The 13,313-nt window shown below is 52.3% G+C and overlaps 6 protein-coding genes and 1 non-coding gene across 7 annotated transcripts; 3 read left to right on the forward strand and 4 right to left on the reverse strand.

Annotated features, from left to right (window-relative positions):
- Positions 1-807: 807 nt before the first annotated feature.
- BDP55DRAFT_322951 (uncharacterized protein) lies at positions 808-2,356 on the forward strand. The gene is made up of 2 exons (XM_060566784.1): positions 808-989; positions 1,049-2,356. Exons 1-2 carry the CDS (start codon positions 987-989, stop codon positions 2,276-2,278), a joined length of 1,233 nt encoding a protein of 410 aa, XP_060424940.1. The 5' UTR covers positions 808-986; the 3' UTR covers positions 2,279-2,356.
- Positions 2,357-2,854: 498 nt separating this feature from the next.
- On the reverse strand, positions 2,855-3,907 carry BDP55DRAFT_323311 (uncharacterized protein). The gene is made up of 2 exons (XM_060566788.1): positions 3,009-3,907; positions 2,855-2,953 (listed from the first exon to the last, which is right to left on the reverse strand). The coding sequence occupies exon 1, from the start codon at positions 3,500-3,502 to the stop codon at positions 3,116-3,118; it is 387 nt and encodes a 128-aa protein (XP_060424941.1). The 5' UTR covers positions 3,503-3,907; the 3' UTR covers positions 2,855-2,953; positions 3,009-3,115.
- Positions 3,908-4,267: 360 nt separating this feature from the next.
- On the reverse strand, positions 4,268-4,361 carry BDP55DRAFT_t293. Its single transcript has one exon. It is a non-coding gene; the product is annotated as a tRNA-Pro (tRNA).
- A 740-nt stretch (positions 4,362-5,101) lies between these two features.
- On the reverse strand, positions 5,102-6,030 carry BDP55DRAFT_323045 (uncharacterized protein). The gene has a single exon (XM_060566785.1). It carries the CDS (start codon positions 5,837-5,839, stop codon positions 5,204-5,206), a length of 636 nt encoding a protein of 211 aa, XP_060424942.1. The 5' UTR covers positions 5,840-6,030; the 3' UTR covers positions 5,102-5,203.
- A 1,675-nt stretch (positions 6,031-7,705) lies between these two features.
- Positions 7,706-9,161, forward strand: BDP55DRAFT_677525 (uncharacterized protein). The gene has a single exon (XM_060575906.1). It carries the CDS (start codon positions 7,880-7,882, stop codon positions 8,720-8,722), a length of 843 nt encoding a protein of 280 aa, XP_060424943.1. The 5' UTR covers positions 7,706-7,879; the 3' UTR covers positions 8,723-9,161.
- A 747-nt stretch (positions 9,162-9,908) lies between these two features.
- BDP55DRAFT_323496 (2OG-Fe(II) oxygenase) lies at positions 9,909-10,981 on the forward strand. Its single transcript, XM_060566789.1, has one exon. It carries the CDS (start codon positions 10,071-10,073, stop codon positions 10,779-10,781), a length of 711 nt encoding a protein of 236 aa, XP_060424944.1. The 5' UTR covers positions 9,909-10,070; the 3' UTR covers positions 10,782-10,981.
- Positions 10,785-12,665, reverse strand: BDP55DRAFT_677527 (hydroxymethylglutaryl-CoA synthase). The gene is made up of 4 exons (XM_060575907.1): positions 12,291-12,665; positions 11,300-12,231; positions 11,106-11,237; positions 10,785-11,048 (listed from the first exon to the last, which is right to left on the reverse strand). The coding sequence occupies exons 1-4, from the start codon at positions 12,313-12,315 to the stop codon at positions 10,911-10,913; spliced, it is 1,227 nt and encodes a 408-aa protein (XP_060424945.1). The 5' UTR covers positions 12,316-12,665; the 3' UTR covers positions 10,785-10,910.
- Positions 12,666-13,313: the final 648 nt, after the last annotated feature.

The raw sequence follows: 13,313 nt of genomic DNA on the forward strand, positions 1-13,313 counted from the left end.
TATAGATTGAAGGACAGGGCGCATCTAGGACTCGAGGATAACATAGGAAAGTATACGATCCCATAAGGCTAGCATTATCACCTGAACTCCAAACATTTTTGAAGCCCCTGTCGGCCCGACATAAGTTGCTGTCTTGTGCACCAGTCTCAAACTTTGCCCCAAACATCCTTGATCTAGCTCCCCCGAAGTCCGAAAGATCGGGTGAGAATTCGGGCAATGTTAACACTAAAGCAATCGATCGTAGATGCCAAAGACTTGCTTGTCTCATTGTTAGACAGCAAAGGCTTTTGATCTTGCGAAAGGCTGCCTCTCTTTGACATTCACCATCCCTTTGACTTTGACAGCGCAATACTTGGACACTGTCATCAGTTGCAAAGGCCATTGTTCTGAACCCTTATGACAATGCGTCAAGTCGGTGAAACTCAATACGATTCTTTGTGTATAAATGCGAACCGTTTCGTCTTCAGTCTAGAGCTTTCGAGTCCAGTTCATCTCATTAAAGCAGTAATTCTCAACATCATCATTCAGTTTCTAACCTCTACAGTCTACTTCACCACAACATCTAAGCGTCATCTAACTATCCTACCCGCAGTACAAAGCCCTAAATTACGACCACCGTCGCATTGATCCTCGAAAAAGACTTCCAATCATCATGTGCCTTATACTTCAGCCTACCTCCCAATGCAAAGTGTGTCTTCAACTCACCCGATACGAAGACGTCAACCAAATCTGCGCCAACACCGTCAACATCGCCAGCGGAACCAACTGGGCCAACGTCTCTCCTTCCATACTAGGCTCCTGTGGCACCCTCAAGCTGACGAGAGTCCAACGTCTTGCTGAGTTCGTCTGCGAAGAATGCCGCTGGTCGGCAGAGCAGGCGGCCAAGGACTTCTACAAGTTCCTCTATCCGTCTCCGCACAAGTACTTTGGCGACTCGGCTCACGGCTTTGCCGAAGAGTTCTTGAGCCGTCCGAACGCACCTCCTCATGGTAAGCAACGTCCATTTACTCGGAATAATATTGGCAATTCTTACAGCTTGCCTCTTTTGGACATGACCGCAATCCCGATCCCGGTCGGGCCGGGTTGGCCACAGTCTGAGGCCTCTATTGCGTCGACTGCGTCGATTGCTACGACGCACTTGAACCATCGTTCAACTCTAGACCCGCCAGAGAGATCCAAGTACGAGTTTCACTCTTCCTCAAGTGTGTATTCATGTGAATCACTCAGGGACAACGACCGATATGATGTCTGGGACGACTGCCAGGACGACAGCGGCAACGACAGCCGATGCCTTCGATGGGCCAATACTGTAGACCTCATTAACAGCACACAGCAGCCGCCACCCCTGAATATACTAGTCAACCAGAGCGCAGATCTTCCGGAGACTCCTCAGTCCGCCAAGCAACTTCGGATCGTGTCATCCTGGGGCGCGAAGGCCGTTAACAACCCTGAAGAAGATCCCTGGTGGCTACCCGAGATCTGGGGTGCCGTACAGGACCTTACGGACGACCTGGTCGAGTATCTCAGCAAGGCTGAGCTCGTTAGCACCTTCAACGGACACAATGTGCACGTCTCTCGGAACGAAAACGATATAGGCACCTGGGACGAGAGCCTCACCGTCATCATCGTGACGCCGGGTGGAACAAGAGCCCGCATCATGACTGGAGACGTGTACCATCAAGGCGTAAGTCTGGCGGGCCTCCGCATGATTGATCGCGTCCGGTACCAGTACATCTCCAAAAAGGAGAAGGAGCACATGGAGAAAGCGGGACTCGCCTGCATCTTTTACCCTTGTAGAGTCCTGAGCTGTCCGCTCTCTCACAAGCGGGATCAGCACCAGCCCTGGCCTTTGAACGGCGAGAGCCTGCTCGCTGAATTGGAAAGGGGATATCGGATGCGTAAGAACTGGAAATCGCGGGCCAGCATTACTGCCTCTGTGACGCCGAGTCCAAGTCCTCGTCAGTATTCGTCTCCGTCCCCTGTTCGTGATCAATCACCTGTTGCTGATGTGATAGCCTCCCGCCGTCGACCGGCCCCGCTGGATTTGACGAAGACCAAGGGAGTAAGATTCACCAGTGCGGCAGATGTTGCTGAATCGACTTGGTCCCGTGGGGATGTAACGCCTCATCCAAACAGTCTTCAGCCAACGGTATCAGATGAGGAAGAGGGTCCCCTGACCAAACCGGACTGGTTCGAGCCGCTCGTGGCCACGCCCCCTAAGTTGGAAGGTGATGTGGTGATGGATTACGAGGCTAGAGCTGGTAGAGCTCGACCCTAAAACTACGATTTTAACACGGCTGGCGAGCCTAACGGATCACCGCCACCTCGTGTTCGTTCTGGGCGGATCCGCAGGCTACAACTGCTTCTGGCTTTGAGCCATTAATATTATACAACCTCATGTGTGCTGCAGCTGCTGCAACTGACATGGATACATCAAGCGACGACACCTCCAATTTGCGTCACCCTGTCCGTGCTCTGAAGGGAAATGGGATTTACGGCCCTGGGAATGATACTGACATCTACGATCCCCCGTCCCGAGAGGTAAGTGATTGGAGACCGGTTACAAACACTGAAATTTGGGGAGGTGAATGGTGAAGTCAGCATGATAGAAGGGCAGCGACGAGTATATTTACATGGCAAAATTCCTGGTGTTTCTGGTTTGACTGGCATTACTGAATTTTTAATAGACTGTTCCTTGTGGATATCGCACTCCTCGTCCCCTCAAGTACCAACTTGGTCTGGAACCAGTGCACGCTTACGGAGCTGAATGTGATTCTGACCGTTGAACAAATCCAGCCTAGTTCGGACTGGTCTGTCTCCTGCTTCTATTAACCCTGCGAATTTTCCAGACTGAAAATTCCCTTTCCGCAACTATCTTAACTGGACGTAGGCTTTGTGAGATTGGTGTTGAGTTGGTCGGCTGCTGGGAGGAGTAGAGGTGTTCAGATGGTCTCTAAGGTATTTTACTTTCAGCAGGTTTTCGTCTCTATACCGCGATCACTACTTACCATTCTTCAACATGAAGATTCGACGAACCTCGATCAGTTAAATCCATAGTTTCGCGGACGACAGAGAACATATACCATTCGCGTGAATGAGATACTTTTCTCCAGGTTCATTGCCTGACCTTGCTCTTACACTTGAGTGGGCCGAACTTGTTTTTGGTGGCTTCCCACCAAACGGACTCGATCATGCCGTGGTTGCACCACCCCATCGTCCCAAAACGCCAGGTCAACATACCCTCCCACCTGTGCTCGCAGGCGACGATCCCGAGCGTGGAGCATGCCGGAAACGACTTGAGATTATCCCAGAGACCGCCGCAGATTCTAGGGATATCGTCGGTGTCGGGGACCATGGCATGGATGATCCATTTGCGGTTGAGTCTCATCATCCTCAAATAGTCGCCCGTGCAGTAGGGTTCGCCTTTAGTGATATCCAGCTGTCCCAGGGCGCTGGTGACGGAGAGGGCAAGGATGAGGGCGGCTGTTGCGGAGAACTTCATGTTTGATGGTGTAAGTGTGTTATTGCCAGTTGGTGGTGACTTATGGTCCGTAGATGATTACGGTGTGTTGTTTCCAGCCGGTTGCGCATGAAATTGTTGTGTTTGATTTTTTTATTTCATGTGAACGGAAGGAACAGTAAAGCAGCTGTTGTCCTGACACTTATGTTAAAGAATCTATCCAGAGAGGTATCTCCGACTGCTTCTAAAAGTCGAGTGTGGGCCGCGGCTGCCTCTCTGCGGATCTTGGATGAACCAAAGAAAGCCCTTCATCACGAACCTTGTGTATTGACTCACCTCATTTCTACACTGACCTTGATGGTGCATCTCACAGTTTCTTTCGTTGCAAAGAAAATTGTATATACGCGCTATTTCTTTTGCGCATGAACATTGCCCAATTTTCCTCAGCCAAGTCTAAAACGGCGTTCAGTCCAAGGTATGTTATTTATGTTGAGATTTAATGCGAAATGATAACCAAATATTTTTTCTATAGATCAGGACGAACTGTCAACACCTAGATGCCCACTCCATTTCGCAGAAGATGTACATGACAACTGTCGTTCTACTTACTTCTATGTCATGGTCCATAATACCATTGACACTAAGCGGCGAGGAGCAGCGTAAAAGGCTTACTCACTTCGTCCACATCACATTCTCTCAGCGTTGATACGTCTCTCACGCTTGTGAGCTCTTCCATAGCAGCTCCCAGTCTTAATTGAGCAAAGGAACCGTCAACTGGAAAGGGCAAAACAAAAATACAAAAGAATAGGCCCTAACCAGGATTCGAACCTGGGACCTCTCCCAGATAGGTGAATCTGAAGATGTGCCCTAAGGGAGAATCATACCGCTAGACCATCAGGGCTATTGAGTCGTAAAGGACTCGTGATGTGATGATCGAGGCGCTGGGGCAAGGCCCTAAGGAGGCGCGAAGCAGCCCTGGCGGAGAAAGCCCCAACGCAAGAGTGGCGCTGTGGCGGTGGTGGCTAGTACGAGATAATGCGAAAGGGCGGGCAGATTGTGTGTGCGCCCGGAGTCCCGGTGCGTATGACTATCTCAAGTCAGGGTAGATGGCTGCTCTCGCGAGAGTAGCGCTCTGTTGATTCGAGGCACATGGGTGGTGCCATGGCGGCATCGACTGCCAATTCGCAATTCATTAAAGCGTTGTCCTGTGCTTGACAGCCGGGTGCAGTGACAAAAGCTTCGTGTGCCCGTCAAGTGCATTGGGCGGCGCCTCGCCCCCTTTCCCAGGGGAAGACAATGTTGAATGTGCTCTTGTTGATCTGGCAGATCAGTCGACAAGTCAGATCGAATCTCACTCGAATCCTCGACGGCATGCCCAAAGTTGTCCCAAAGAGTGAATGATCTTCAGGAACAATTGTTGCAGGCACATTCCACCTGCCTCCCTGGGCAACCACCCGGGCCAAGCACCAAAGCGAAACAATAAAAAGGGAAGACTATTCTTAGAGGCAAACAGTCCAGGTCCCTCCGGGTAATGCCACATGGGCGCATTTGGTCCGGGTGCGGCTCCTCTTCCCTGGCGCCATCCGGACTCTACACAGCCGCAAGCCAAGCTATCAGGAGGAAGATCGACTCGTCCGAACTTTGCTGCTGTCTTCCACGGTAAACAGCAATAAGCATCGATCCCCAGAGCCCTCCCAGAAACACCGTCCTCACGAGCGCACTGCCGCACGTGTCTATGTGCTTTCAGTGCCCTGATGAACAGCTGGTCCTGCAGCAGCAGAAGCAGCCGGCCTGCAGGCCGTCGCTGGACAGGCGGTAGCTCGCTCCATCTGCACTCAGTCCTGAGTCCTGACGAGGCCTATGACGCGTCCAGGATTGCAACTTGCCCACTGGTCTTCGCTGCCAGCACTGCCCCAGTGGAGAAACGGGACAGAGGAAACCGCAGATTCGCACTGCGCAGAAAATGCTCTTCCTTGAAATCAGTTCAAAAAGGAAGGGGAGCACGGGAGGAAGGGGGGAGGGATTTCGGACAGCAAGGTAAAATGGTGATTGTGTTCCCACTTGGTGGTGGACCGGGTCGCCGTATCCGTTACGCTGAGCGGCTTGAACGGGCTTCCGCTGGGTGTAGCTGGGAAGACCCAGACCCCATCGGTTCCTGGCACTCCCACTTTCAACCCCCCCGGCGACGTAAGGGCCGTTGTGTGGCAGCGGCACTGGGATCGGAACATGGGACGCTGTGAGTACGAAGTCTCTTATGAGCTGTACTGCACTGCCGAGGAAACATCCTGTGAATATTGGAAGGGCAATAAGGTAACCGAAGGGAGGCGAAGGGAAAGGAGAGATGGGATGATGCACCATTGGCCTAATGCATGGAAACATCCTGCCAGGAGGCAGGACTCAGTATACTTGCCTGTTATCCTGGTGTTGCTCTTTCTGAAGAGTACGGGCAATTTCCAATCCCTCACTTGACAGGTCCTGTCAGGTTGTCTCCATCGGATGATATTGATGATTGAATGCGTTCATGCTGCATTTCGATGCTCCCGGTCATCAAGTCGTCGGCCCTCTTCCGAGAGACTTAAAGATAAGATCAGAAGACAACTGAGGGGTTTTCGGTTGCCGAACTATGCATGCTGACAGCAGGTTGAAGGACGAATAGGACGTCGATGAAGGGGTATTGCTACCATAGGGCTTGGATATGCAACGTCATAGGAGGCAAGCAGTGACGACTGTCTTTGACATTCGGGGGCGTCGACTCGCCTGTTCACGAGCATTTGGGTGAGAGATTTAACTTTATGCACTCGGGCGCCTCCACCGGATCTCCACCGGGGGAAGTCTCTGTTTTGGTCGGAGTCATGGAGAGAGAGATTGTGAAGGCCAAGAGCAAGACTTGGGGTTTGTACCGTTCTAGACTTCTTATCAAGTCTGGAAGGGTTCGAGAAACCTGAATCCGGCCCAGCGGGCAGCGCAGTACTGCAGGTTGGCAAGGCAAAACTTTGTGTGATTCTGCAGGTCGGTTGTGGACATGTGGACGGGCGGCGTCGATCTTCCCGTCATAGCTTGTGCTTCTCTTGAGTGTCCCGTCGTGCAAAGTTGGGAGTGTGGTGGTACTTTGTGGGTGCCATATTTGTGGTCCTCCGTCCAAGTCCAAGATTTCGTGTTCCGGTTCCAGGTCGAGGTCCAGGTTCCAGGCCCAGGCGCTGGAGCTAAGTTCACTGTTCCTGGCATTGCGGCAAGCCTCGTCCCCGAAACCTAACGTGCGGGTGTGCCTGGCCGGCGCGTTCTTCCTGCCGGCATTTGTTGGTGTGGGATTCATGGGGCGTACGAAAGAGGAGCAACTTTCACTCGAGAGAGACACTGGTGTGTTGTCCAACAGCAACGGGATGTTTTCATCCTAATGTGTGTGTGTGTGATGTGGCTTGTTGGCGCTGAATATCCGCATCAACCCAAGATGAGATGGAAATACTTTGATGACGATCCATCAAACCAAACAAACCCAAGCTTTAGTTTCTCATCTTTCCATTCAATAATCACCCATTGGCAGGTCCGCCGTGTGACGGTCTAGTGATGCTTGGCTTCTGGTTGGCTTGTGAATGGAATGTTACTGCGACCTTGAGGAGGGATTTGCTTGGACTCGAACCTGGGACCAAGCTTTGGCTGGCCGTGGCCCTTTTGGAATTGGCGTGTGGTGAAATTGCCTTCCCCACCCCCTTTTCCCGCATCACCGTCCAATCCTGCCCTGGCGCCGGCGGTGCACCATGATCCATCCATGATCCATTTCCCTCCACCATCCGACTCACCCATGTCTCCCTACTGGTTCCTAGCTCCCACACGTCGCGAGAGGAGTGTGTGGGTGCCAGCTGTGGCCTGTGCCTGAGTTGGCAGAACCAAGCTGGCAAGCGAGAGAAACAGAGATTGTTCCTGGCCCGGCCTGTCTGGCCCTGGAACCAACGACGCGCCCCCTCCACATCGCCTAGCCCTCTCGGTCATCACTTCTGGGCCTTTACCCGTTTGGGGGTCTGTTCCTGGCTAAGCAGGGTTGTTGACGGGTTGTGATGGGCTGTTGATGGTGGATGATAGAGCAGAACGCGACGCCATGGTGACGACGCCCCTGTCACCACACCAAGTTCCCCCAGTTCGACAATGTCTCTTGCTAACACGCAGCGCAGAAGGGCGCTTCGAATGAGATTATTTCCATCCCTTCAAAATGGCTCTCATCTCCCTCCCTTTTCTGGCACATCCCGGTCTCCTGGCTTTTTGACACCACCACTCTCTCTTCAAACCATCGTCCAAATCCGCGAGTTATCTTGATAACCCGCTGTCACTCTTTTCCGGACGGGTCTTGCAAATAAACAGAACTTTTAGCATTCTTAACCACCAACGAGTTTTAACGAATCTCCCCACGATCTCCGATAGTTCAAGATGCACTTCACCTCTGCCGTCGTCCTCGCGGCCGCCCTCACCGGCGTGTCTGCCCACCCTTCTCTCCACAACCACCAGAAGTTCCACGAGCGCCGCACCGCTGACGCCAACGAGGAGCGCGACCTGACCTTCATCAAGAACATCCTCCCCTCCACGACTCCCTCTTCTACCTCCTCCGCCGTCCCCGCCGCTACCTCTGCTGCTTCCTCCGGCGGTGTTTTCACCCCCTTCTGCAGCGGCTCCAAGAGCAAGCGCGCCACCATCGCCGAGATCGCCTACTCTGGCAACACCGGTAGCGAGGACGACTGGGGCTGCAACATGCAGACCATCAACGACGCCAGCGTCTCCCTCTACAACTACACCACCACCTTCACCGCGAGCGATGCCGACTACACTTGCTCGTGCTTCAACAAGATCGGCCCCAAGGGCCTGATCGACGGCTGCTGGTTCGCCGCTATCACCTTCACCGTCAAGGAGGGTCAGTCCAAGAACGTCGCCTTCGACGCCGACTCCCAGGGCTCCTGCGCCTGCGGCCCCGGTACCGAGGTCCCCAAGACCTTCATCGGTCAGTTCGCCGGTACCTGGCTCGAGTTCGACTGGGGTTCCACCCCCAACGGCGGTAACTCCGGTGCTGACGCCTCCGTCCTCGTCGCCGGCTCCCAGAGCCTGCCTTACTACGGCATGAAGGTCGCCGCCAACGGCAAGACCTGCTCCTGGGTCAAGTCTGACGGCACTAACGAGGCTGCCTACATGCCCGGCATGGAGGCCGCTGATGGCGTCGGCTGCAAGGGCTACTACAAGGGCCACCTGGATGTCACCCTCGGCGACAAGTTCTCGGCGTAAGAAAGGTTTATCCTTTTTTCGCCTGGTTCAGTCTTCTTCCCTGCCTGGGGTGAGTTTTTCGTCGGGGAAAGGGGGTCATCTCACACAAACCCACGCAAAAAACCTCGCCACGATGACGAAGCCCAGTAATGGATGTTTTCCTTAATCTTCAGAGCTTCTTGACGGCGCATGGGATACCTCTTTTCTTTCGGGGCACATATTTTTGGGATGGTGCGGCCTATTTGCCATTGCCCCTCGTGCCCACCACCAGTTTTTTCTGCTTTGGACATTTGTGCAGATTTCTCGGGATATGGGCAAAAGCGTTAACGAACAAGACGGTTGGTTTAAAGGGACGCCTTGTTCAACGGAACGGTTACATAAATCTAGTCCCCCTACCTACCCACACATATACCTAGTGTCTGCTGCTTAATGCGACATAAAAACTCATCCTTTCAACCTACTTAAGCTTGTCTTGGTCCCCCCCATCTGTGCTCTGTGTTTGTGTGTCGTTCATCCCGTCATTCGTCTCAAGTTTGATTAAAAGTGTGCTTGCCGTGTCTAGCGAGGCACAGCTGGGGATCAAGCTTCAGAACCGTTTCATCCGCGACATGGGATATCGGACCTTGTAATGCTTGTACGACCCGATCTATTCACTGTTCTCATCACCTGAGTACTCATCTGGGAGTACCTCACATGTGATCTGAAGACAAGCAGGAGGAAGCATCCCACGACAGTATGGCTCTCAAGCCCATGGTTCTCATGTTGACGTATACACGACATGCGGCATGCTTCTTGAGTACTTTACATTCCATTCCCTCTACCCCGCCTGCAACAGCAAAGAAAACAACCCCACCCCTCCGGTTCAGTGGCAGTCGCACTCGCATGCAGTTTTCAGCCCATCGAAAACGGAGCTCCTACCAAGCCATCAACATTCATACGCCAAAGTTCTTAGCGACGGTAGGTGGAGCGGCTGTGATCGTAGAGGCCTGCATTACATGTTATGATGTTGTGACAAGCGATACAGACTATTGCCCCCTCCCATGACGGTGTTATTGGCGGTTCCTATGAGAAGCATCTTATTGAAAACGAGTTTCCATTTCAGATCAAGCTCACTTTTCGAAGTCTTCTCGGGTTGTCCCAAATCATATGAGGGTTATTTTTTGAGACTCGAGTTTGGTAAGTACCTCACCCGGCGCACTTGGTCTTCCCGCACGTGCCCCACCTTGGTTCCGTGGTGGTGCCACACTGAACGACTTTTGCCGCTGAGTCAAAATTGGATTCAACCTCATCTTGAAGACCAGGATTCAGCAACTTGTTCATATCGCCACCGGTCCGATGAAAACCTGTGCATGATATTACAACTTGTGCAATGAAAGAATTACCGATCCAGCCCTCGGGCATCTTCTGGCAAGACGACTTCATAACAGCCGAGCATGAGGAAAAGTTAATACACATCTTCCGCAACCAGCTTTCTTGGCCAGATCGCTCCGGCCGACTTTCCCTGCATTACGGCTACACCTTCGACTACAAAACCTTCGGCGTGGACCCCAATATTCCCTTCAACCCTTTTCCAGACTGGTTGGAGCCGCTACTTCCCACACGCGAGGGCAGACCACCGGATCAAGTTTGCCTGCAACACTACCCCCCTGGCGCCGGTATTCCACCTCATGTCGACACGCATTCCGCATACGATCAGTTGTATGCGTTGTCTCTGGGATCGCCGGTCATGATGCAGTTCGCGCTACCTCCGGATGAGGGCGAGGAAGGAAGAATGGTGGAAGTAGACCTTACGCCGAGGAGCATGTTGCAGATGTCGGGAGACTCGAGACTGCACTGGAAGCACGGCATCAGGAAGCGGAAGACAGATACGTTACCTGATGGAACAGTGCGTAAACGGGGAGATCGGTGGAGTATCACATATCGTTGGATCAGGGAACCGGCCGTATGTGGCTGTGGGAACGCGAAGCTCTGTGACACGGCGCAGAGGGAGTTAGGCATCGAGAAGGAGTATCGTTGGAAGAAAGGCGACGAGGATGTCACAGCAGGCGAGGAAGAAAAGATAGAGAACAAGGCTGCATAAAATGGTTAGAAGTCTGTGCTATCTACCTGCATCGATGACCGATATTCTGTGCTGAATCCTTCCACGTCGAAGTACTGTCTGGTCATGTCTAGAACGCTCCTAGATGCCGAAGATCTCGTCTATGGGACTTTATGACTTCACAGCGTAAGACCGGCGGTATACATCATCGATATTCTGCAAGTAGTACGTCCCGGGAGCCATGGTTTCGATGCTTCCAGCAGGCTCATACCCCCTGGCACCATATGCTTTCAATCTGAGCGAGCAAGCCTGCGAAATCGTAGTGAGTGATGGCTCGCAAAAGAGTAAGGTCAGGTTCATTCTCACCTCTTCATACTGCCCAGTCGTGCAAATCTCACGTTTCTCGAGACGCTTCATGAGGTCAATCTTTTGGACCATCTCGCTAAGATCTCCGGTGATCTTGAGCGCAAACAGAGTGCTGGCAATACCGCTGCCATACTGATTCCGCATCCCTTGTCAGCGGAGTATTCGCACCTGAATGGTACAAGAACAAAACTTACACTGAACATGCCGATAGTCTTCCCAACGCTGTCTCTGAGGTCGATGTTGCTAATCAGGCTGATGAGGGAGCAGTATAGACTAGCTGTGTACATGTTGCCACACAAGGTAGGGGCGGCAATACATGGCTCGACCCTCGCTTTGAATAACTCCTTGGAAAGATTGACAAAGAATTTTTCAAGCTCCTTGCTCTTCAGAGAATCCTCATGGTTGAGCCCGCGGAGCTCTTCCGGCAAGGTCTCCCACCGACTCTTGTCGCCAGACAGTCGGTAGTCGTTGTACAGAAGTCGCCCATACGACTTGCTCACAATCTTGCAGTTAGGAGTGTGGAATGCCATGTAATCGAACGTCTCCAGAAGGTTGTTGAAACCCTGGCCCTTGATACCCCGTTGATCAGCCGCTTCCAACTTCTCACGAAGGCGTTGATAGCAAGCGTCCAACGCCGACATGTAACAGCGAAGCGATTCATGTCCATTTACCAAAGGGAATTCAGCCTTGAGATCCGGCTTGTAGAAGTCATAAGCATGTGTCATGAAAGTCCCCTTGAGCGCCGGTTCCATTGCAAGCAGAGCGTTGGGGCCCACGAGCATGGCGACACAGCCGGCGCCGCCCGTAGGCCGAGACGCGGCTTCCTTGTATAGGGCAATATCCGATGCCACCACGATGGCGTTTCGGCCGTCCCAAGAGCGGGATTCAACCCAGTTGATAGCGTTAAACAAGGCGCTTGTGCCGCCGTAGCATGCGTTGACAGTATCGATGCCTTCTAGGCTGGTGTTCCCGGCAGGCTCGAAGAGCTGGGTCAGCACGGTCTTGACAGACTTGGCTTTGTCGACCAACGACTCGGTACCGACTTCGAGGCGGCCGATTGAGTTGGGGTCGATGTTATACTTTCGTAAGAGTGACGACACAGCTGTGAGGGCCATGGAAGACGCATCTGGACTGTTGGTCAGCGGTCAGACTAGATTCAAGGGGCCATCGCGGGGGTTGACTTACCCTCACGGTCGTTGCAGAAGTTCATGTACTTGAGACCCAAGCCAACGGTATATTTTCCTGCCGAAACGCCTTGGTGCTGTTCGAAAAGAGACTGGTCCAAGCACTGAACGGGTTTGCATCAGTATCGGCAGGTAGAAGGATTGAAGTCAAAGAGATGCGAACCTGTCCAGGGATGTAGATCTCCATGGCCTTGATGCCAACATTCTCAGGGTACGCCATGACTAGTCGGTGTGTTGAAGGTGTTTTGAACACAAAGTTAAGAGGTAAACGATCGTAGAGTGATGTGAAAGCGAGAGAGTTTGCGTAGTGATAATTCGTCAGATGCATTACTCAAGTCAAGCACCGAAGATGATAATCACATATATACTTAATATACCTTTAGATAGATGAAGTAAGGCTACACGCATTTATCGCATACTACAGAAGTACAGGTAGGCAGAAGCCTAATTCGGTATCTAGAAAGCCAGAAGCATAGCCCACTCAATGATGTAGAGCAAGATGTAAATGGTTCGATTATCCTCCCATGACGAGCTGACGCACAAGTATCATCCGTCATCCAACAACCATCGTGGTCTCAACTCAGCCTGCTCAACACCATAATGAAGACTGTCTCTGTGGGAATAAGCAACTGGGGTAACATCACGAACTACATCGCACCCTGACAAGCTGAAGTCGTTGCTATCCCGGTGATCTACATCAAGGTTAATTCGCTGACCAACCACTTCAGGTGGATGTAGAGATGGGCAGAGATGCTGATTTGTTTATTGTTTCCGTTTTTCGATCTGTCAACGCTGCCGGAGGACCGCTTCCAGTATTTTGTGGACCTCCCGTTATGTTTCAGCAAGGGTGCTGTCGGCGTTGGTGGGAAACGTTGGGAACTTTTGTTTGAGAAGCCGTTGAACCTGCGTGATACATGGGGTGCACTGCATTTTTTCCCCATCGGTGCAATATACAGCCACCCCACGTCATATTCTCTCGAATAGGTAAATTTCCAACTACCAAAAGTTCTCCGTTTGAGCCGCA

Source organism: Colletotrichum godetiae (genome assembly GCF_030913485.1).
Source record: "Colletotrichum godetiae strain CBS 193.32 chromosome Unknown BDP55scaffold_52, whole genome shotgun sequence".
Lineage (NCBI taxonomy): Eukaryota > Fungi > Ascomycota > Sordariomycetes > Glomerellales > Glomerellaceae > Colletotrichum > Colletotrichum godetiae.